We start from the raw sequence: 23,176 nt of genomic DNA, 5'->3' as shown, positions 1-23,176 counted from the left end.
AAATTAACGGATAATTAATGGAAAAGAAATAATAAATCTCATTCACAATATTGGCGAGCGATGCGTGTGAAACGCGCAGTCAGTCCGAGGCGGCGCAGCCGCGTTGCGAAAGACTACCCGCATATTCGGTTTACTATTCCCACCATAATCTCATTCCACACCGGCGTCTGATGCGGACGCCACAAGCGCACAACTCGCGCGTCAAGGCACCACCACCCACCCACCCCCACCCACGTTTGAACGGCCTGCATAGACCAGAAGCAACCGAGAAGCCACCCGTCGCCCACGATCCGTCTCTGGGCTGGGAACTGCTCTGCCCGCATTTAGTATTGCACACGCCTAGCACGTGAACACGTGACCTATAAAGTATAGGCCTAATTAATTGGAATTATTATTAGTTTAATTATTATAAAATTAATGCAGTCACTGGTTTCAACACGTGAACGGTGGCTTAGTCATCGTTTCGTTCAAGCGTTTGGATGACGTGGCCGCCGGTGCTTGGAATTGCATCGGCGGTAGCGACGGCATACTTGGATTGGATCTGTCAAGGGAGGCTCCGGCGAAAACTACCATCTGCCTATTAAACCTCCTGATAAACAAACACATCGGCAACATGGTCGATCTCATCCTTAGGATAGAACTCTGAGTCATCTTCTTCTCTGCCTCAAGTCTGGGTAATCATCATCATATCTCATCCTCAGGATTGGCACAATGGCAATTAATAGCTTACGATTGAACTTGTTTTACTTCCCAAAGAATCAAATAGTTCAGAAGTAAAGCTCGAAACAAGATTGGAGCGCTATCTTTCTAGTAATTCAAGCGCCAATACACTCAAAGGCAAATAACATTTATTTGAATTCAACTGCCAACGATTCTGGCAGAAAAATATGGAATATTCATGTTATAGAGATATCGTAGAAGAATGTGATGGAGTGGAACTCAACCGATGAGCAGCTTGTTCTCCTCCAAGAAGGAATACTGGGGAACCTCAAGGTTGAACGGAGCTGGGCCTCTCCGAATCCTCCCTGAGATATCGTAATGGGAACCATGACAAGGGCAGAACCACCCGCCAAAGTCGCCGGCGTTGGGCAATGGAATGCATCCCAAGTGGGTACAGACACCGACCACAACTAGCCACTCAGGGTTCTGCACCCTATCCGCATCCTCCTGCGGATCACGAAGTGATGAAACATCAACGCTGTTGGCCAACTTGATATCTTGCTCTGTTCGGCGTCTTATGAAAACAGGTTTTCCTCGCCACTTCACGGTCACTGTGGAACCTGGTGCGATGCTGGAGAGATCTACTTCCAAGGAAGCTAGAGCCAGGACATCTTTGCTTGGTGACATGCTCAACACGAGCTTGAGAATCAGGAGACGAAGCAACGAGGCATACACAAATCTACCGCCAGTCAAGACAAAGTATGCAAAAGCCCGCTTGCTTGGATCTCCTGGGGGGTAACGCTCGTGGTTATGTTCGTCGTACGTAATCTTTGAGGTTGGATTCTTCACAGCAGCTACAGTTGCAGGAAGATCAGCTAAACCCAAATCTTGATGCCTAGGCATAAGGGTCTCAGAAGCATACCCTGCACATTTGTTTACAGCTAAAATATCAAGAAAAAAATTTTCTAGATCAACAACTAAAGATAGACATCAGTGAGTTAAGGAAGATCACAAAAAATAAATCATAAAAAATTCAAGATCATCAACAACTACAAGGAATAGATATCAATGATCATATGAAAAATTGAATGACACAAATTATGATTCATCAACTAGAACAGGACAAAAATTGATATTTTGATGATGTTAGCTCAAATGACAGTTTGGATTTGTGTTAAATATTCTAAAATCCAAAACAGGTAAAGATTCTTGTATCAGAGATAACAATGTATAACCTATATACGTTTAGTGCCAACTCTCAAGATCTTTTCAAATCCAGCCTAAACTTTAAAGTGTTTCACTATGTGCCTTAGCAATCTCACATTAACTCGAATTATAATAACACTGAAATTCGCTAACTAAACATGGCAATTGAGAGATGTTAAATTTCAATTGCAATTTCAATGTGGCAAACTGTAAGCCATCTGTGACATCCACATAACCATGGAATCCTGTCATAAAAATAGGCAAATTGAAGGGGGGAAACTCCAAGTTAATACATACAATCAGGAAATAATAATTTTGGAATAATTCCATAACCACCAGGAAAGTCAATGCTATATGCAGTAATCAATAAATCTAAACTATTCACAGCCTTATAAGCTTAACAAACTCTATTGTTAACAAAACTTACTAACACGTCAATTAATGGCAAATGCAACATCTGGTTCTCAGGTCTTAAGTTTCACCTGAGAATCATTGCTTTCAAATCTGTGAACTACATGGTCAACTTGAAAGTTGCTCAGACTCTGCCATAAACACCATTATATTGTTGACAAGATGGAAAAATACCCTTCTATAGGAAGCCAGAATAGCTCAAGAAGGTCTCTAATAACCATGTCCTCATAAAAGCTACTGTAAATCTGTAATATCGTAACTCAAACAACAATAATATACCACAACTAGTTATCCGATTCTAGATATTTCAATGAAATGATGCCATTTTCAGGGAAAAAAATTAACATTCCTTCAATGTACCAACTTCTTTTTCTGCAATGGAAAATGATAGAAAAAACAAGACGACAACCATAACGGTAAAGGATGCAAACTAATATGTCCAATACTAGATCATTAAATGTGATTTGTATGCACTTTGAGCTTTTCTAAAATTATGCTCCTGGGTGAAGTTATCTTGCTATATGACCCACAACAACTACAAGAAGATAGTGCCATAGCGCCTAGGAGTGCCTTTACTAAACACTTGCAGACATCTTTGTCAATGCCATCACTTTTCTCCACCAAGATAGCAAGAGAAACAAAGGATAGACTGAAGCAAGGATGTGATGTCATCTTCCTTGATGGATTTAAACTATTGTGGCGTTGATAAAATGTCAGAAAAACTTAAACATGAGCTAAACAATACACAAAATTTAATAGAAAAACAAAAGAATAATAGGGAAAATGAAAGAGAAAAAAAGCAGAAGAAAAGAACAATGAAAAAGGAAGAATAGCAAACCAAAGAAGGAAAAGAGAATAAACTTAAATTAATATAATAAACATAACAAAATAGTTTAAGATTTTTCACATATATAATATTTGAATATTTTAACTAGTAGCAGAATCTCCATAATTATATATTCGTAATAGACTACTTTTTGTCTTCTATTTGTATTTTAAATTTGTGCATTAGAACTCGCAATTTTAGTAGCATAGGTAAAAGTTTAGACCTGATAAATGTAGTTGATCTACTTATTTTCTGATGTTTGCTTCTTAGAAACAAATGTTGGATTGAAGCAACTTGATTTCCATAGAAACTAACATATCATGTCCACTGAAATATGACAAAAAATATGCACACTGGAAAGATTTTTTTTTAAAGAAGAAACCTATCTTCTAATTTTTTAATTTATTTCGTAATTGGTTTCTAATTCATCAGGTCATTGGCTGATATTATTTAACATGTAACCCAAATACACAATGTGAGGAAATATCAATTTAACATTACTCTTTGATAAGAAGAAAATAATGTGTCAATAACTATGATTAAAGTACATGGTTTAGTATCGTTCACTAGTGATATTGGAGAAAATTAGTGGAACTACTTCAATGGATGCAAAAAAAAAAAAAAAACCAAACTTGTCGTTCTTAGCAACGATCCTTCCAAATTATTTAGTTCCATTTTAGTACCAAATGAATTTCTAATAATCGAGGTTGATTCCATTTCCCAGACTAAATCTTTTTAACTACCCAGTGCAAGAGTACTCATCTCCAAGTTTGAGATAGTATTTCTGTGATCTACATACAGAAACCCACAGGATTAATAATATGGGTTCAACAATTCTCAAAGCCTGAAATTTCTACCTACTGATGAGATAGTTAAGAATTTCTGAAATTGGTTAACTATGCATGAACTACGAAATCGAAAATCCTGCGAAAAGGGATCGTGATCGGGACTAATTTACAATCCTACCAGGCTAATAAGAAGATAACGGACAAAGAGAAAAGAGAAATAGAAGCACAAGCAGAAGACCGAAGGAATCTAATTTCTCCGATCCTGAGCCCAACAATTTACAAAGTTTGATTTGTTTTTGCTCGTGAACATACAACGCTTCTCTAACAATAAAAAAAAAACGAAAGAGAAAAGAATCCCTCACCTCTGACAGCCCCAACGAGAGGCGATTGAAAGGTGAACCGAGACACGGAATCGTCGGAGATGTTCGAGTCCACCACTCCTTGTGCAGGACTCCTCGAGAAGAAGGCAGAGGCGGAGGACGTCGGCCGCCATGAGAGCCCAGATAGTCTTCTTCCGGCGAGCCTCAGCATCGTTTCCACCAACCGAGATCTCTAGGGCTTCGAACAGGCACAGGACGATGTTAACATAAATAGACGTGATATGACGTGCCTCAGGAACAACGTTCTTAACATATACCTTTCATAATTTGGACATAAATAAAATAAAATTTATGTCATGTTTTATTTTAAAAATGTAGTTAAAATAATTATATACATTTAAAGAAAGCTAAAATCAAGTATTTTGATTGATAAATTCAAAACAATTTGAAATTAAATTCAGAATTAATATAATTAAAATTTCAAATATTTAGGCTTTTCACTTCGTTCAGGTCAATTCATTCAATTCCTCGAAAAAAAAATTGCCGGATCATGTCCAGAACCGCATTGCTCCTTCGCGATCTGAAGCATGTCAAGGCCGCCAAATGACCGTTCGATGTAACGATCTTGGGCCAATCCTTCACATTGTACGTTCAAGTTTCCAAGGCGTCTTGGACGGCCTCAAAGCGTAAGCCAGTACTTGCATTGATCTGTCACTCGTGACTGGCCTCGTTTGGTACCATCATCCGCGTAACGCCTGATGGATGACCTCCCACCGCCGGAGCCGCCTTCCAATGGCGGCGCCGCTGTCGCACCACCAGTCGAGGCTCCGGCCGCCCCTCTGCCAGGAACCAAGCGGCAGCGTCGCCCAAGTGTGCGCCTCGGGGAGATCGGCGACCAGCCCGCTGCTATCCCCTCCGACCCCCACCTCCGCCGCCCCAAGCACTGGAAGCTCTCCGCGCACCGAGATCACACCAAGCACCGCGTTTACCACCATCCTGCCGCCCACAAGCAGCCTTCCAAGACCCGCCACCTCGCAGCCATGGTCCCCGGTGAGGAAGACGGCGCGGACGCGCTTCCTCCTCCGCCGCCTTCGAATCTTACTGATGATGGGGCTATCCTCTATATCGACGAGAACCTTGATCCTCTCAGTGCTGGCATGAGGAGGGTCAGCCGCGATCCGAAACCGTGGCGCGGCGCGAGGCGGGTTCGATCCAGCTGGGTCTCGAAGGAAGAGGATGGACTGGAAAGCACCGATTTCAAAGCTGGCGTCGGAGAGGATGCTGCGGATGACGGATTACCAGAAGGGGCTGGGAGCCCGTCGGAGAGGAATGACAGGAGGACGGCTGGGCTTAGGGTTAGGGTTTCTGAGATCAGGGACGCCGGACCTGATGCAGCAGGGGATGGCCCCTCAGATACGGATGGTGGAGATTGGTATGAGCGAGACGGGCAATGGCGATCTGGTGAGGACGGCGGGGTACGGTCCTGGCTCGACGGACTGGGGCTCGGCAGGTATGCCCCTGTTTTTGAGATACATGAAGTTGATGATGAGGTGCTGCCACTGCTCACTCTGGATGATCTGAAAGACATGGGGATCAATGCTGTAGGCTCTAGGAGGAAGATGTTTTGTAGCATCCAGAGGTTAAGGAAGAACATGGATTCCTAAAGTGAATTTGAAGTTTTTTGAACTTGGCGACAAGGCATCGTCTAAATAGTTTTGGTGAACTCTAACTTACATCAATTTGGTTACAATGTTTCTCAGAATCATATCATCTTGCTTGGTGTAAGCCATATGTCCTGTACTATTGTATACTTTGTGTTGCTTTAGTTCAAAAATACTATGAGAGATGCCTTCTAATATGACTCTTTGAAACACTTGATTATGTAGTGTTCTCACAAAGGCATCCTTGAAATATTGTTGAGCAATAATGATGGAACACAGTAAGTCACTGAACCATGAGAAACACAAGCATAACACCTTTTCAATTACCTCAATCCATGTGATTCCTACCTCCATGTTGCTGATAAGGGTATCACAGCTCTTCTAGTGGGTTCTTGTTACCCTTTTCCATGAGTTGTTTGCTTATGTTTGGTATCAACATCTGGTGGAAAGCTTGATTGGTAACAACTTTACCTTTGATATCTGTTTGCAATGCATTGGTGTTGTTTGTCAATGCACATGAAATTGCATCTGTCAATTTCTAAAAATCATGATTTTAGCATTAGTCTATGTTTGGAGTAGAAATTTGTTCTATGATATCTGTTAGTTCAGGAAATTTTTATTTGCTGCATAGGGCAAAAAATATTGATAGTTGGATCATTACTTAATTCTATTAGTTTGAACATAATGGTTCTGTAGTTGGACCTTTACTCAAATCTGTAAGTTTGAGAATGATGATTCTATCTTCTTCTTCTTCATTTGTTGGCTATGAATAAAGTACTTCACTGATTTCTAATGAGTTCAAATATTCTGAACTATCAAAGATGCATAAGTACGCACACTTGCTGTCACAACTTAAACTGAGAGATCAGCTATTCTGAATTACAAGTTTAGTATTCTTATAATCTGTTCTATCTTAATGTATTTTTTGATTGACACTCCGTGAAAGAATCAGGATGGACATGGAAGAGGTGCAGTATCAATTCCCTCAAGTTGGTGAAACTAAGAATACACACAATGGAAGGACACGAGGACTCTTGCTCCTGTACTTCCCTATCCTTCCATTATATGATATTCCAGGTCAATTAGAAAAGAAAATTTCTCATTCTTTCATGATCCATCAATCTAATTATTCTTTTATTGAAAAAGTTATTAGCCATTCCTGCTGAAATTTTTAGCCTGAGTGACTATACCACTGCTTGAACTTGGTTAACCATAGGCTTTTTGAAGCACATTTGTTGTTATATCATGCAATAAAGTAATAGTCATTGAAACTTAAGTTTGTTGCATATATACCATGTGAGATTATGAGGTAGTGAATTTGTTATGCAATGGCACCTTAATGTTAGGAGATTCTTCCATTCAATAACGCTATCAACTAAAATAAGTGTTATTTATGCATGCCTAAATTAATATCTCTTAGATACTATATTCAAGGCCGACTAGGTGCACATGAAATGAGAGAAAATAGTTTGAAATCTAATAAACATGTCCATGATGACTAAGCTGACCCTAAATCATTTGGGACTAACACAACTTGATGTTCATGATGACTGAAACAACAATAATATCCTGCTAATTTTCCTCGTACTCAACTTTTAGAATGCATGCCTACTACAATGATTGCTTTGCAAAAACATGAGTTGAACGAGCATGCTTTTAGTTTATTACTACATTGAAAAAATCAAGTGTGGTTATGATTATTCAAATTCAAGTAGCTACTCTATTTGCCAACTGTTTGGAAGGTAAAATCCATATCACAATCAGATTCAATTAGTCTTTTTTTTATTTCATTTAATTAGTGCCAATGAGGTTTTAATATTGGAGCTGGCTGATAAGTGATACCAGAAACCTCTTACCACAAGATCTTACACGTTGGAACAATCTCTTTAGCCTGCTTACAAGATGCTAAATTTAAGTCGCCTTCACTTACTTTTAGTGCACAACTCCTGAAGTAAAAGATCATAAAGTGCATCAGTTATTTGGTCCGATATTATATTCCAAGATTCAGTGTTTATGACATCTGGGTCTGTGTGCTAAACTTATGGAAGTTGGAATTTCAATTAGTGAGCTAAAGATTTTTCTTCATGATGTTAACAGATTGTCTTTAACAACATGTAGCTGAGTAGAATTTTCCCTTCTGCTGTTTCAGTGATTTGAAAAGATAGAAAAGGCTTCGGCATCGATCCTGGAGGCCCTTGAAGGTTTTATATCAAATTTCCACATTGCAAACTGTTTCTTCTTGTTGTCAAATGAGTTCACAAACTCTATGCCAATTATAATTTTTTTTTTAATTCCTTTTCTATTGTGGTTCAGATGAAATTCTACTGACATGTTCTCCCCAGATATGGGACTGATGTTTAACCAATTTGGACAAGTTGAGATTCTTAGAGAACTTGAATAAACACCTTATTTGTTTGAAATATTTTCTATTATATTGCTGCAATTTGGTTGTGTATATAAGTCAATATTGCTGCTGTGATATTTTTGGCCTATGAATTTGTTTGCCAGGCGTAGGGTGAAATAGAATGGAATGTAAATATGATTCATTCCATCCGGGAATGTGTTTCGATATTTGGATGGACAATTTAGGGCAAAATGATTCTCTCCTTAATGTTTATTAGCCATTCTTAAACCAAAATAAAGATAAAATAGATGATCGGACAAGAGTGAGTAAACTATGGATCGAAACCAAATGAGAAGATAAAGAACGAAAAGAATTCCATGTGATAAACGATATTAGAGACAATTTAACCTTTGTGTACATGCTCCAATGTTGTGATAAACAGATACTTGTCGATATCGAAAACAAAATGACAAAAGCTCCTCAAAAGAATGAGAATTGTAATTAACGTGGCATAAAAGGGCAAACGTTGCAATGTTTTCATAATAAAAAAATTTTTTAAAAAAACGAGGGAAACTTTTGAATGTCGTCCATTCAAGAAAACCTAAAGATAAACCCTTTAATTCAGTAACATTAGTCGGTACAAAGATCCAGATTAAAAGGATAACTTTCTCAAGGAAACTTGTAAGCCAGATTACTAAACACTTTTTGAGGATTCTGGCATTATACATTATTGAAGATTCTCAACAATCTACAGTATAGATGAGTTTTCCAAGATTTATGACCAGCAGCATCTGCAGTCACATAGATAAATGCCAAAGAATAAGCCTGTAACACGAATTTCAGGCTAAGATCAGTCTTTGCGGAAATAGTAATCTCTCCAATAACCGCGAAGACAATGTTGGTATGAAGTGCCTGACTAGGCTGCAGCAGCTAGAGGCACTGCTCGATAGCATGCCCGCTTCGCAGCACGGACAATGTCATCTACCTGCAAGAAACAATTCAATGAGACGACAAGTTCACTCTGTTCCCAACTGTAATCTTATGCTAGTGGTTCAAACATCTTTGAATTCTTTGCAAGGAGATGCAAAGGGATAATTACCTGAGGAACAGCCATTCTCTCAAGATTGGCAGAGTAAGGCATCGGGACATCTGCTCCGGCAATCCTTTCAACTGGTGCATCAAGATACTCGAAGCTTTCTTCCACCACTGACATGCTGCTCAATAAGTGTTCAGTTAGATGTTTGCTCGCAATGTGCATTCAGTGAATAAGCAGATAAAGATAAGAGTGCAAACCATATTTCAGCTCCTACACCATGTTGAGGGAAACCTTCTTCGACAGTAACGAGTCTGTTCGTTTTCCTGACAGAAGCATTGATGGTGGCTCTGTCTAGTGGCCTAATTGAACGCAGATTTATAACCTGTAAAATAGCTATTTAGACTAATAAACAAGCAGGTACAGGAACAGAGTGTTATGTTAGGTATCTCTGGTAGTGAAAACTTTACCTCGGCACTGATTCCTTCCGCTGAAAGTACATCAGCAGCCTGATCATTAACCACAAGGATTAAATATATGATTAGCAAAAAAGGGCTTCCTCCATGTTTGTGAATAGTATCATACGAAAACAGGCCAATTAACAGTTGATTTTTATGAACAATAGGAATATTCTCCGATATCAAAACCTAGATATGAAAAATACTTCAAATTGGTCGACAAGAGTTAATAGAATAAACGAATTAGGTACCTGTTGACATAGGAAAAAAAGAATGGTGTCGATAGTGAAGTTGGTCTAATCTTGGAGTTGCATGTACAACCAGTGTACCAACCAATACAACCCAATATTATCAATGAAAAAAAAGCTCAAAATAATAAATGGAACACAGTTCGCGTGTCAGTTTTGTGCTGGTACAGTTGCCTTTGCTGATATCTGAAGTAATAGCTTATCTAATTCGAAGTTAAAAATACACAAATATTGGTGCTTTTGGCCATGTCAAAAAAATTAACTTTGTGCCCAAAAACAAGATTCTATCTACTCGACTTTGAGCCATTAGCCCTTGAAACAGATAAAACCATAAAGCCCTTATGCCTGTTGTGGGCATTAACTCTTCAATAACTCTACGATAGAGTCGCAGATCATTTCATGTGTACATCAGTAAGAAATTACTATAGTAGTAGATTTTATTTCTTTCTGCGTACATCAGTATTTTCTAAAGAAATGATCCTAATAGTATTTTCTAAGGAAATGATCCTTCATATTTTCTAAGAAAATACTATTAAGAAATTTTATACATGTTCTTGTTTTCCTAAACATAATATTGTGGCTTGGAACCAAAGAAGACTTGATTAGCAATGATAAAATAGAATAAAATTTATTTAACTATAGATGATGATATAATAGGGGATAGAGTCCAATGAGGATTTATATAGCCAACATTACCTAATGGGATAGGACTTTGTTGTTATTGTTGTATAATACTGCAGCTTGGAATTACAAGTCGGTGAAAAACAACAAACATGGGAATTAACTATGCAATCTAAATGATACTTGAAAAAATCAATTAACATAACCCATATATAACATACAATGTTAGTTAAAGTCAATTTCCTCACATTCTCTTAGCAACTCCAACAAAACCAATTTCTACAGAAGACGACGAACATGTAAAATTAAGAGGCAAGATTGATACTGATTAAGTTTTACATACCTGCAGAGCATATCCAACCATCTTTGAGAATGCTGTGATTGTTACATCCTTTCCTTCTCGTTCAATCTGTCAATGGAGACAAAGAAATTTGAAAAAGAGAGGATAAGGAATGAGGTAGATTAATGAGAGGATTTTACACATGCATATTGATTTTATCATAAATGGGTACCTTAGCCTTCCCTATGGGAAGACAGAAACTAGAATCAAGTGCTTCAGCTGAAACAGGGAAAGACTCTCCGTATCTGAAAATCCAAGTATTAGAATTACATTTAATATTGCAAACATTTAGAAGGTTGGAAGTCTAGTTTTTATACATACAAAAGTTCATTTTCCAGAAAAACAACTGGATCAGGATCCCTAATAGCAGCCTTTAGCAAGCCTCGAGCATCTTCAGACGAATATGGAGTTAAAACTTTCAAGCCGGGAACATGAGCATACCATGCTGCATAACACTGTAAAAATGGCAATAATAAGCTCTTCACAGAAATCCCCCGTTTTATATTGTTAGCTAGTGTTGTTAATCGAAACCATAAACAAACTCTATTGTGATACATAGAATGTGAAAATAAAATAAATGTAACAAAAATAAACATATATATCCACCATTATATACGAAATGTGGATGACTAGGAAATCTTTTTATTTATAGAAGCTCAACTTTTACAGTGGAAAAAGCACACATAAGTTTATCTAACAATCTGTGAGAGAGGTGCAAACACACCAGTACACCACAATCTAGTAGAAGTGCAAAATGAATGGTAGCAAAAAACATGCAAAAGTACTACACACCTGAAAGGACAGAGAGGAAAGGAACAAACAACAAAATAAGAATGAAGCAGCAAATAAATTTGTACAAATAGTTTTTTTTTTTATAGTTGAAAGGAAGAGTGCACTTAATTGCATCTGGTATCTATACCTTCATGCCTCCAACATGACATCTACTATACTAATAACCAATGTCAGACAATCTATTCTAATACTCTCATGACGAGGAATAACAAATGGTGGAGTTAGGAAAATTTGAACATTTTCTCTGTAAGGAAAACAATTAATCTTCCTGAAATCGTACAATCAATATGTTAAAAACATGAATGGATGGAAATAAGTAATGAAATGGCAAAAGAAAGAAAGATATCTTTGTAACAAACACACAAATAATGCAATGCAGAATTTTTTGTAACTAGCTTTATATAGCATTACACAAACACCATGTTACTCGATACATGAATAATTGATGAAACAATTAACTCTTATTTTTAAAATGGAAACGATTAATTCCAAACCTTCATGTATGTTTTCCTCCCAGAGTATGGAACAAGCAAAAGGATAAAATAAAAAGGAGCAAGGAACTGAAATCTCAGAACATAATACTTATCATCTTAACAATAACAATAAGCTTTGTGAGCTCAAGTTCCTATAAGCAATTTGAAAGGAAAATTTCATCAAATATTAGTAATTTTAGATGAAAAATAAACAAAACAAACACTTTTATAGGTCATTGTATGGTTTCTACGTGTTTTTCCTTGACTCATGGACATCAATGCAATTGTCCGAGATATAACCTATGCATGTCAATGATGTTGATTATAGTGGAATATTGGAATATAGACATTTAAATTGCAAGAAACTAACAATCTATGTCCATGTGCAACACAATGAAACAAGAAAGTGAGATCATATGAAAAACTGGTTCCATAATACCTGTGAATGTTGTGCACCAACTCCAGCTGCAGCACCATTTGGTCCTCTAAATACAATGGGGACAGATATCTGACCTGCTGACATGTAGTTCGATTTTGCAGCAGAATTAATGATATGATCAATTGCCTGCACAGAATATAAGTTCCATATATCTGTAAGAAAATACAATAAGTTCCATATCTGTCTGGATTATCTTCCATGCATGTTTGTTTGCTAAATGCACCAACACTTAAACATAAAATAAAAAAATAATAATAAATTGAAGTATACAGAATGCAGTCTACAATGTTAAATTTCTAAAGTATTCTACTGCTAGCACCAAAGCAAGTCCCAAGAAAATGGCATGCAAATGAGACGCATCCTAAATTACACAATATAAATATTCAGAAAAAATACCTCCAAAGCATGATAATAAACATCTATGTATCCAGTTAACAACTCATGCATATTCACAGAGTAACAATGCAATACAATCAGAAATTTTTTTATGATAATGGTCGATGACCAAACCAATATGAACCTCCTTGTTGGGTTTTGAATTTTGAATTTTAAAATGAGCAAAAATCAGTCTGTATCTACTACCATGAATTAAACAATACCCATCAACTCTATCTAATTCTTTCTCTCTATTTTTCCTGACTTATTACAGAAGTAATCCTTCAACCTTAGTGAATCCTCAACTCATTAAATTGTTAATATACTGTCGTCCATGTAGAGGCATGGTACCATAGCCTAAAAACTAAAAGAAGTAATTTGAGAAGTCAAATTGGATAGTTTAAGTGGAGTGGTAGCTTTGTACTATGTACCTTGAGAAGGCATTCATGCTACTAACACCCAAGAGACTACTTTAGGCATTGATTAACCTAAATGAAGCAGATTAGCTCAATCAATCTATAAATTTATAATTACTACCCTTATAACTTATTGTCATACCCTCTAATAAATAGTCATAATTCATTACAATGAAACAACAAAGAATGATGCAAAGAGAAAGAGAAGTGCTTTTTTAGTGATTGGATAAGCAACAAAATCATGCTAAGAATACAACTCAATGGGGGAAAAACTACTTTTGATTCTCCTTTTCCGTCCATTTCATTTAATGTCCACCATAAACAAAACATTGTACTAGTTGATAATCAGAATGCTTTTGCTACCAGTATCATGTTCAGTACTATATAAAAGGGTGACATTCTGTTCAGAGCTGATTGACAAAGAATGCATCAAGAAACTTCATTAAGTCACTTGTTTGATATGAAAACCCCACAAGACATACATTTAAAATAATAACAATCAGAAGTTGAGCTTATAATGCAAATCAAAGTCCACAAAGTACAAAGTCATATAACAGGCCAAAGTAAGTTCTACTATCTGACCATAATAGGCCCCAAACTAGCCAACACTTGCATTAGATATACCCACATTGATGAAGAAAGCTTCATCATGTGTACGGCAAGATCAAACATATCAGTATTTCTTGCCACTCCAATGGCAAATTGTTGTTGTAGGTATATCAGATAAACATGCATTATTTTCTTTTTAATGCAATTTCAAAATTTGCACTGCTCCATAGACTATGGTAGTGATACACTACTGCACCAATCACATTACAAAGATAACAGACATTTAAACATAATTTCAAATTGTTTTATATCTCATTCATTTCATAATAGCAATACATTATATAGATGTAGCCACAGCCAGCAATATATCTGTTCCCACATCGATTATAGACATAAAAAAAAATGAGTTTATTTCTGGCTACTGAGTTTATTCTTCTCAAAAAAAAAACTCTGAGATTTTTCTTTAGTACATTAATCTAATTTCAGTTTATCATTGTAGAAACTCTAACCTGCATAGAGAAGTTAAACGTCATAAACTCCACAATAGGCCGGAGACCATAATAAGCTGCACCAACACCAATGCCCGCAAATCCAGCCTACAAGTGTAGACATATTAATGACTTGGATGCTGGCTGCAGAGAGGTAGACTCCAAAATAGTAACTAAATTAAATCAAGGAGAAGAAAGGCTATTATGTGAACCTCTGTGATGGGAGTATCAAGAACTCTTTCAGGACCATACTTCTCTAGAAGACCCTTTGATATCTGTACAAATAGAAAAGTGTTAGTTACTGCATGACTAAATGATGTGGAAGTTGGGAACAATCTGAATGCAATCATATCTAACCTTATAGGCCCCTTGGTATTCTCCAACCTAAGAAGTAAAAGTTTTATTAGAGAAAAATAATGGAAACCAGAATTAAAAGCGGTCACTTTTAAGCTAATTACTGTTTTACCTCTTCACCCATCAAGAAGACTTTGGGATCTGCTGACATCTCCTCATCAAGCGCAGAGTTAAGTGCTTCACGCACTTGAATCTACAAGGAAGACAGCACAAAATTAGGCTGTCGCAGATATGCTTAAAAGTCAAAAGGTACACAATAGGAGTAAGTCACCAAGCTTAACAGGAACATAAATATTGGGAGTATATAGGATGTTAACCATCCAGTTACTGCAATTGCCTGCTGCTTACAGAAAAAAATTTACCACTGCCGTGACAAACGTAAATCATAGTGAAACCATCAAAATTCGGTAATTGTTTTGACTAGAAACCCCATAATCCCGTACTTCCATGTAAACTCTGATGTATATCACCTAACGATATCCGTACTGATACACAAATTTGAAAACAACTGAAAATCACCTCTTTTGCACTTGTCGAGTACTTCTTGGACAAAACTGATCCTGCAGGCAAAACCCTATGCAACCTCTCCTGTAGAATCTACATATGAAAAACAAAGAAGGTGACGAATCATAGCATCTGCAATCAACCCACATGATAAATCACAAATAAAATTGACGCGCATATGATAAATCGTACAGGAGCACGGAACAATCCCAGTCCGACCTTCCGTCTCGCGATCCCCAACATTTTCCTATCAATAAAGAAAAAAAGCAAACTTATTTCAGACCACGAGATCCGACCTACACATCTGCACAATTCCAAATCGGTTCAACAACCAATAAAACGAGCCACGAATTGGATCGACAAACACCACGGTCGTCTCAACTCTTGATGTCGGAAATCAGCATCAAAAAATCGAGGAAAGGAAACGAAATCGGCCACGAAAACACGGCGAATCAAGGGCGAAAGCGAGGAGCGGCAAAGGACCTCAGAATCGAAAGAAGCGAGAGCGATCGGGCGAGAGGGGGAGGAGCGCAGCCGAGGATGAAAAAGGCAAACAGCCGGTTGTTGGCCTGGCAGGGTAGAGAAAGGAGACACCTTTGCCTGTTCACCAAACGTGAGATGATGTGACGGCAATAGTAATAGTAGAATATCTAAAGGGGGCAAAAGGTAAAATTAATATTAGGAACTTTACTTATATAACCCCCTCATTTGTGACTATTTCCAATCACCTCAGTCAAAACAAATCTAAAAGAAATATCTTCTAAGAATAAATAAATCCTTAACCTAAACAAATATTGATATATAGAAAGAAAGAATTATAGAGAATTGGTCGAACTATTTAATTATTTTATCTTCTCAGGTAAGATAACCATTGGAAATGGCAAATATATTTTTTATATTTATATAATAGAAATTTTATTTACTTGTAAGTGCCTTGGTTAAATTATAATAAATATTTTTGTAGCTCTGTAATTAGTTAGAAAATTATACAATGCCCCGAGTAATTAAGATACTTTATAAATTATATTAATTTATACTGAGGATTTTTTTTTTAATGTATTTTCAATGTATCTTAACAATTTACTCTTTAAATAAAAGATCATTGAAAACCCTTTCTTAATGGTTCACAATGGAATAAGACTTATTGATTCAGATTCCAACAAACCTCTTACTTCCTTTGTGAGAATTCCCATATAAACCTACTTTAATACCACTGTTAAATTTAATAAAATTACATATATCTTTAAAATAATATGATATTATCCATTTTAAATCCACGTTCTCATAATTTTATTTTTAAATTTTATCCAAAAAAACTTTATATTAATATAGATATTTTCATCTTATAATTTCAAAATCTTTTTCATATATTTTTAATATAAAACTTTAATTATATTCCAACATTCAGATCATCATGATTCTCTATGAAAAACATACCAAACATAATCAAACCTTATCGTACCGAACACTAAGTTTGTTCAAACGTCTTAAATTGCTGTAAGCTAACCAGTCTACTAGTGAAATGTGCATAGAATGGATAGAAGCTTTTGAGGAATTATCAAAGCCAGATACATTATGCTTTCGATACAAAATTTCATGGACTTGCAGCAATTGGCATAGGAGATCTAATGTGGTCCTCAATCTGATCATATCCTTAGCCGACTTGAGTAAAATATGCTAACTTGTCGATGAGTACTTGCTGTAGAACTCCCAGTATTTTTGTAAACAGACTACAATTGTTTCGGTTTCCCTGGAAAAGGGAAGATAAGTGTAACTCTTCAGCTATTTGTATTTGTAGTATTGCAAGCATTTGCTCGTATTTTCTCCCGCCAGTTCTCTCCCCACATTTTTGCCTCTGCCACGGCTCGCTCTCGATCGAAATCCTTCTTCGAGAGCCCAACAATTTCTCTCGGCGAGTCCTCTTTCTCTGATCCTTCGGCATCCCATTTTCGGCCAGAACCTCTGCCGTCGTCATTCTTTGTGAAGATTGTGCCACCTACGCGAATTTTCGTTTCATCATTGTCGGCTCCGGATTTATTGCTGGAGGCAGGTGAAGAAGTGGGATCATAAGCTTGCTTCGCCAAGTAGGCCAATGCAGTGACCACATCGGCGATGAGAGGACGGCTGGCGGCTTGTTCTTGGATGCACATTGAGGCTACAGCAAGTGCTTGGTAGAGCCCCCGCATAGGAAACCGGCCTTGCAGTTTGGGGTCGGCTAGCCTTGGGAGTTTTCTTCGATCGTTGAACATGGGCCTTGCCTGGGAACACAGGATGAACTGGTGAAATTTTTTAAGCAATGGCAAATTTAAACTGCAAGTTTAGGCATTACGACTATCGGACATCAAGATATGTACTCAAAATCAAGTATTTTGGCAACTATTTTTCCCCAATCCAAGAACTATTCCACCAGTTGGCAAAGAATGTGTTCACACTGTTTAATCAATATTTCAGCAAACTAGAGTTGATCCATGAAATAGAAAGATGAACTAATGAAACAGAGATCAAAGAATATCAAAATGCATATTTGACTTGGTTGTTTCTAAACCCTAACACATGGTCAACAGGAACATTAAGTGTCTATCGAAGTATTGGTATTGGAGCATCAGTATCAAAACCGGGTACAAAGCAGATAAAAGAAGAATGCAGTTAGTAGAGGTCAAAATGATGTTTGTCCAAAGATAAGGGAAAATTAGCCACACTAATGTTTCATTCTGATTTTGTCCCAAGTATTGTGTACCTAATCACTAGCAGAAACAGGGTTTATAACCCTGCGTCACATTGAATCAGATTCGATAAACATGCGAGGTAAGTGCAACTAATCTCTATGGTACTAAAAATCAATGTACTAGCATGAAACATTCAACTCAATGACTATGCAAACATCACGAAGCATACCCATGCAACAAGATTTTGTTCGCCATGTGACTTTGTGTTGTCAATTGCCTTTCGCCCGGTTATCAACTCAAGAAGTACGACTCCAAAACTATAAACATCGGATTTAACTGTCAGCTGCCCTGTCATAGCATACTCAGGGGCACAGTAGCCATAGGTGCCCATCACTCTTGTTGACACATGAGATTTATCGCCGGTTGGACCAAGCTTCGCGAGACCAAAGTCTGACAGCTTTGGGTGAAAGCCCTCGCCCAATAAAATATTGGAAGATTTGAAATCCCTGTAAATGACTGGAGGGTTAGCTTTATCATGTAGATACTCCAACCCTTTGGCTGCGCCTGAAGCAATTTTCATCCTTGTATTCCAGTCCAGTGGTTCCTTGTCAGGTGGGAGATCTGAAATCATTCAAGCTCTAATTAATCCAAGGATTCTGAGGTTAATGAAGTAATTCAACTAAAATACTATTTCCAGTTTCGCTCTAATTAAGCAAGACCTGTTGCCCAAATAGATGCATCATAATCTGTTCGGTCAATTTGGCTGTTCAAGGACAACAATCAAAAGGGTGGGGAATTGCTAATGACATTCATTTTCCAAATGAAAGAGAATAAAGGCATCACAAATAACAAGTAGCAAGTAATAAACAAAGCATCACTTTATAGTAAACTTAAATTTTCATATAGAACCCAAGGTGATAAATAGTACTGCAGTAATCACTGAGGTTTATTACTAAAAATGAAACTGGAGCTCGGGCATCTTGATTTGATATCCAGGAGGTAATCACCGGAAGTTGTAGGCCAAATTACTTTTGGAATGCTGGAAATTGGCATGATGGTTATACTACATAAAATCTATTTGATATCAGGAATGGAGTGCTCAAGGTTGAAATTTTAAAAAGGACAAAGCAAGTTTGCTGCAAATGCAGGTCACAAGAATGGCCGATGCAACTAGACAAGCCATAGATAAAAGCCGCTTGGGTCTTGCCACATGGAACTTTTGTGTTATTGAGCTTTATAGAATAGAAGGGAGCAAAAAAATCTCATGTAATAATAGAACATATGTACAGCCCACTAACTCTTATGCAAAAGATTGTGAGAAATATTATAAACAACTATCTGAGAATCAACCAGACACATACTGCAACTGAGTAATCCAGATGGAATATCTTAAGATTGGTTGTAATGGTGGCAAGTGAAACATTTGCTTACTAAAATCTTCAAAAGAAAAAAATTCAAACCATATGTAAAGCCTACTTAACTCTTATGCAAAAATTGTGAGAATTATTATAAAATAATCTGAGAATCAACCTGACACATATGGCAACTAAGCAATCCAGAAGGAATATCCAATGATTGGCCATAATTGTGACAAGCAAAAAGTTTGTTTACTCAAATCACCAAATGTATAAATAAATACATAAATCAACAGTGAATTCATTAGAGAAAAATAAAAGTTCAAATCTTTAAAAAGACTAGTTCTTCCCTTGAATTATTAAGATTATTTGGGAAACAGTCAAAAACTTAAACCATCAGTAGATCATGAAATTCATCCATCTTCTACAAGCATATTAAGTCCACACCTTCCACGAACCTATCAAGTCCATAGTCTCAAATGTTTTGAATTGAGACTGAAACAATAAAGCTCTTTCAAGGATCAGTGAGACATATATTATATATGATGTGCAAAATTCAGTATAAGAAAATGACAATAAATGGAAACTAGAATTTTGGAGGCAGAAACTGTTGGAAAATGACAAAGAAATAATACCATGTAAATGATCTTCCAATGATCCTAATGGCATAAATTCATAAACAAGAAGCCTTTGATCTCCATCAGCACAGTAAGCTATAAGATTTACAAGATTTTGGTGATGCAATAGGCTGAGCATCAACACCTCCACAAGAAATTCTCTATTTCCCTGAAGTCCATTTCTATCTAATTGCTTCACAGCCACAATCTGCCAACAAAATTAGACACCTAAGGCTTAAATATAGTAAACCCAAAACAAATTTCAACTCTTAATAAGCATGAAAAAGAATGTGGGCATTCAAGTAAATATCTGAGACGGATCTATAATCTTATCCATCTTTCTTGGACAACATCAGTTTCTTGTCCAAATTAATGAAGAAATTGTATTGCAAATTCCACAGAGCACTTATGAAAAACTGACCTGACCAGTGCTTTCAAGTTGCCCTTTGTATACACGGCCAAACCCTCCTTCTCCAAGAAAACACTCATCTTTGAAGTTTCTAGTTGCTGCTGCAAGTTCCCGGAAGGTAAATGTGTGTGCTGAAATGGTAGCGCTAGACAGTTCCTTTTCGATCTGCAAGTCCTTCTTTGATCCTGACTTGCTTCTAGGGTTTACACTATCGGCTACTATAAATGAACGAGCAAACAGAAGAGAATAAGATTGATGTCGTATGAAACAATATCGACCAAACAGCTATTACATCACAAGATAAATAATAACAATAGCAAAAACGCATCAAAGTGAAAATCTCGACGACGCATACGCTAGATTAACCATAGGATCCGAAAGCAAAAAATAATCAAGTTCGTAAATTGTTTCCCTAAGCAACCACATTCATCAAGTTCAAATCACGTCAAACGACCCAGAATAACAACACGTCAAAAGATCAACGGAGGCCAAGTAGTTCTCCACCTAAACGCCTATTTGTTCTTCATCCTGAATTTGTTGCTCCTCTAATCCCGGATTCACCCAAAGACCAACATTGGGGAAATAAGTAAAAAGGGAAAACAAATAGTAAAAAGGAAACGGAGACAAACCAGAAGGCCCTCGAACGATGTGAGAAGGGGCCATGTGGTGCTCCTCGCGCGCATCATCCTTCTGCCTCCTCGGGTTGAGCGCCTCTCGCCGCCTCGATCCGAAGCACGGGAAGCAACCCATCTGCCGGGAGATCAGATTCGAGCTGAAGGGGCGGACAACCCCTAAAGATCGGATTTTTGCGTTGCGCCGCCCATACACTACCCCTGGCCTCCTCCGCCGCCAAATCGATTCCGTGCATCAAAGTGGACTGCTCGTTGATTGGAGGCGATCGATCATCGATAAAAACCGATCTTCAGGTCCAGATTACGGGTGGATGAGGCGAAGAACAACGCGAGACAAAAGCAGGAGATGGCGTGTGCGTCGGCTCCACATGCGCAACTTGTTCCAAGAATCTATCGATATGTTTTTATTCGCAAAAAAATTCGTTTTGCTCCCATAATTTATATAATTTTTCACTTTACCTTCATTGTCAATATTTTACATTTTACCCTTTATAACTTTCAAAATATCATTATTCTTCAAATACAATAAATGAAATTACTTTAATAAAATAAACTAATAAAGTGAGATATAAACTGTTTTACAAGAAATCCAAGAAAAATAAAACAATCCATTAAACTTTCCTTTTTGATTAAAAAGGGCCCTAAAGTTGCAATTAGTTATGTTTTGGGGAGGAAAATGTAATGCCAAGAAATATTATGACAAAAAAGAATATAAAGCTTTTGGTAAACTTCCTAAATACATGATATTTTTAGGCAAATTAAATTCTTAATTAGGTATTATTTCTTTCTATCCATGTAAATTATTAGTCAAAGTATTTTCAGGCAATTAAAAAAGTTGTTGCTCGTTTTTATTGTCACGGAATAAGATTTAATTAAAGTTTTTTTAGGCAAGTTGTTGCTTGTTTTTATTATCGTTGGGGAAGAAATTAAGATCGTTAGGTAGGCTTTTAATTGTTTTTATTATTACACATTTTTTTGCATTATTAGTTAATTAGGATAAAATTAATAATAGTAAATTTATTAAACTAAATGCCGAATTCATATCGTGTGCATTAATATTTCGTACTAGTCTATATTGAATTATAATAATTCATGAATGTTAATTTTATATTTAGATACCATCCATTATTATTCTTATTATTTTAATAATTTAAATATCCAACTATTCTTTTCTTCGATAAAAAATAGAATCCACCACCTCAGCTGCCTCACATGGTCGACCTCACGATTATCTATGAGGAGGTAAATTGAGAAGTTGTAGTTGACCACGACGGAGGAAGGTATTATCTAGACTTCGTCGAGATTCGAATCCTTGCTCTTTTCAACAATTCTATTCTGTTGTAACCAATTCAATTATGCCGCAAGGACAATATCCAACTATTCATATTGGCAAATAAAATTAATCTACATTATCTTATAATTAAGAATTGATATATAAATATTTAATTAATTTTGAAAGTGTTTTACTGTTGTATCATAGTCCAAAACAAATAACACTCATGAGAAACAATGAAAAAGGATGTCCTTGCTTATGGGGCATAGTTGAGCTAGTTACAATGAAACAGAGTTATTGAAGCGGATAAGGGTCCAATTTTGATGAAGCCGAGGTAATGCTTTTATCCATTGTGCCCAACTGTAACTTCTCAATTTATTTTTTCATAGATAATTATAGGATCGATCGTGTGAGATCGTCGAGATAACGAATTTTAATGTTGAAAAAGATATCCTTTTTTATTTTAATATGAATTACTTTAAATATTTTTTGATTAAAACTAGCCCGATGATAATAAAGCCAACAGTCAGTTTTTTTTAATTCAAAGGAGCGTTTTCTAAATTTTTATAATGCTAAATAAATAAAATTAAAAAATCTGCCCACATTTGCACTGCCGACAAAACTACGGGTGGGACCCACAACTCCTTCTACCCACGTGAAAAACTCAAATGGGCGCACATCCTCTGACGTGGTGAGATCGTGACGACGCAGAGAGACCGATCCGGCGAATTTCCTTTTCTTTTTCTTTTCTTTTATTTTATTTATATATTTAATTTGACAGTCTTGTCTTCTTCCTATTGTCTCTCGGGTCTCGTCGCTCTCACTCTCCCTCGCACCCACGCTCGTTTGTGTTCGTGCCGGCGATCGCGTCGCAGTAGAGGGGAGAGGGATCCATGGCAGACTGGGCTCCGGTGGTCG

General features: G+C 36.9%; 4 protein-coding genes across 6 annotated transcripts; 1 reads left to right on the top strand and 3 right to left on the bottom strand.

Annotated features, from left to right (window-relative positions):
- Nucleotides 1-718: 718 nt before the first annotated feature.
- Nucleotides 719-4,438, bottom strand: LOC141842392 (cytochrome b-c1 complex subunit Rieske-4, mitochondrial-like). The gene is made up of 2 exons (XM_074730603.1): nt 4,254-4,438; nt 719-1,583 (listed from the first exon to the last, which is right to left on the bottom strand). The coding sequence occupies exons 1-2, from the start codon at nt 4,420-4,422 to the stop codon at nt 940-942; spliced, it is 813 nt and encodes a 270-aa protein (XP_074586704.1). The 5' UTR covers nt 4,423-4,438; the 3' UTR covers nt 719-939.
- Nucleotides 4,439-4,935: 497 nt separating this feature from the next.
- Nucleotides 4,936-6,036, top strand: LOC141839950 (uncharacterized). 2 transcript variants are annotated; one of them, XM_074727817.1, is made up of 2 exons: nt 4,936-5,721; nt 5,817-6,036. In XM_074727817.1, exons 1-2 carry the CDS (start codon nt 4,970-4,972, stop codon nt 5,821-5,823), a joined length of 759 nt encoding a protein of 252 aa, XP_074583918.1. In that variant the 5' UTR covers nt 4,936-4,969; the 3' UTR covers nt 5,824-6,036. The 2 variants fall into 2 exon arrangements, with proteins under 2 accessions (XP_074583918.1, XP_074583917.1); XM_074727816.1 differs by having other exon boundaries at nt 4,936-6,036.
- A 2,770-nt stretch (nt 6,037-8,806) lies between these two features.
- LOC141840718 (pyruvate dehydrogenase E1 component subunit beta-1, mitochondrial) lies at nt 8,807-15,922 on the bottom strand. Its single transcript, XM_074728779.1, has 15 exons — nt 15,790-15,922; nt 15,499-15,553; nt 15,322-15,399; nt 14,915-14,995; nt 14,806-14,832; nt 14,661-14,723; nt 14,470-14,556; nt 12,621-12,746; nt 11,238-11,371; nt 11,089-11,161; nt 10,920-10,985; nt 9,720-9,758; nt 9,510-9,634; nt 9,316-9,430; nt 8,807-9,201 (listed from the first exon to the last, which is right to left on the bottom strand). Exons 2-15 carry the CDS (start codon nt 15,547-15,549, stop codon nt 9,133-9,135), a joined length of 1,134 nt encoding a protein of 377 aa, XP_074584880.1. The 5' UTR covers nt 15,550-15,553; nt 15,790-15,922; the 3' UTR covers nt 8,807-9,132.
- Nucleotides 15,923-16,779: 857 nt separating this feature from the next.
- On the bottom strand, nt 16,780-21,348 carry LOC141840916 (serine/threonine-protein kinase PBS1-like). 2 transcript variants are annotated; one of them, XM_074729019.1, is made up of 5 exons: nt 20,983-21,348; nt 20,366-20,571; nt 19,963-20,152; nt 18,202-18,593; nt 16,780-17,564 (listed from the first exon to the last, which is right to left on the bottom strand). In XM_074729019.1, the coding sequence occupies exons 1-5, from the start codon at nt 21,101-21,103 to the stop codon at nt 17,085-17,087; spliced, it is 1,389 nt and encodes a 462-aa protein (XP_074585120.1). In that variant the 5' UTR covers nt 21,104-21,348; the 3' UTR covers nt 16,780-17,084. The 2 variants fall into 2 exon arrangements, with proteins under 2 accessions (XP_074585120.1, XP_074585121.1); XM_074729020.1 differs by having other exon boundaries at nt 20,366-20,568.
- Between the last annotated feature and the right edge of the window lie 1,828 nt (nt 21,349-23,176).

The sequence above is a fragment of the Curcuma longa genome, chromosome 11 (assembly GCF_044706935.1).
Source record: "Curcuma longa cultivar G26 ecotype Majalengka, Jawa Barat chromosome 11, ITB_CL_G26_1.1, whole genome shotgun sequence".
Taxonomy (NCBI): Eukaryota; Viridiplantae; Streptophyta; class Magnoliopsida; order Zingiberales; family Zingiberaceae; genus Curcuma; species Curcuma longa.
Note: the sequence above shows the minus strand (reverse complement) of the source record. Positions and strands in the feature narration are given on the sequence as shown.

Excerpts from the sequence above, each read along its gene's own strand:
- LOC141842392 (XM_074730603.1), bottom strand. The coding sequence starts at position 4,422 with ATGCTGAGGCTCGCCGGAAGAAGACTATCTGGGCTCTCATGGCGGCCG. Across the intron at positions 1,584-4,253 it reads TCTCGTTGGGGCTGTCAGAG|GGTATGCTTCTGAGACCCTT; the intron begins GTGAGGGATTCT and ends ACAAATGTGCAG.
- LOC141839950 (XM_074727816.1), top strand. The coding sequence starts at position 4,970 with ATGGATGACCTCCCACCGCCGGAGCCGCCTTCCAATGGCGGCGCCGCT.
- LOC141840718 (XM_074728779.1), bottom strand. The coding sequence starts at position 15,549 with ATGTTGGGGATCGCGAGACGGAAGGTCGGACTGGGATTGTTCCGTGCT. Across the intron at positions 14,833-14,914 it reads TCTTCTTGATGGGTGAAGAG|GTTGGAGAATACCAAGGGGC; the intron begins GTAAAACAGTAA and ends TTTACTTCTTAG. Across the intron at positions 9,202-9,315 it reads AGAGAATGGCTGTTCCTCAG|GTAGATGACATTGTCCGTGC; the intron begins GTAATTATCCCT and ends TGTTTCTTGCAG.
- LOC141840916 (XM_074729019.1), bottom strand. The coding sequence starts at position 21,103 with ATGGGTTGCTTCCCGTGCTTCGGATCGAGGCGGCGAGAGGCGCTCAAC. Across the intron at positions 20,572-20,982 it reads CATCGTTCGAGGGCCTTCTG|TAGCCGATAGTGTAAACCCT; the intron begins GTTTGTCTCCGT and ends GTTCATTTATAG. Across the intron at positions 18,594-19,962 it reads ATTGGAAGATCATTTACATG|ATCTCCCACCTGACAAGGAA; the intron begins GTATTATTTCTT and ends GAATGATTTCAG.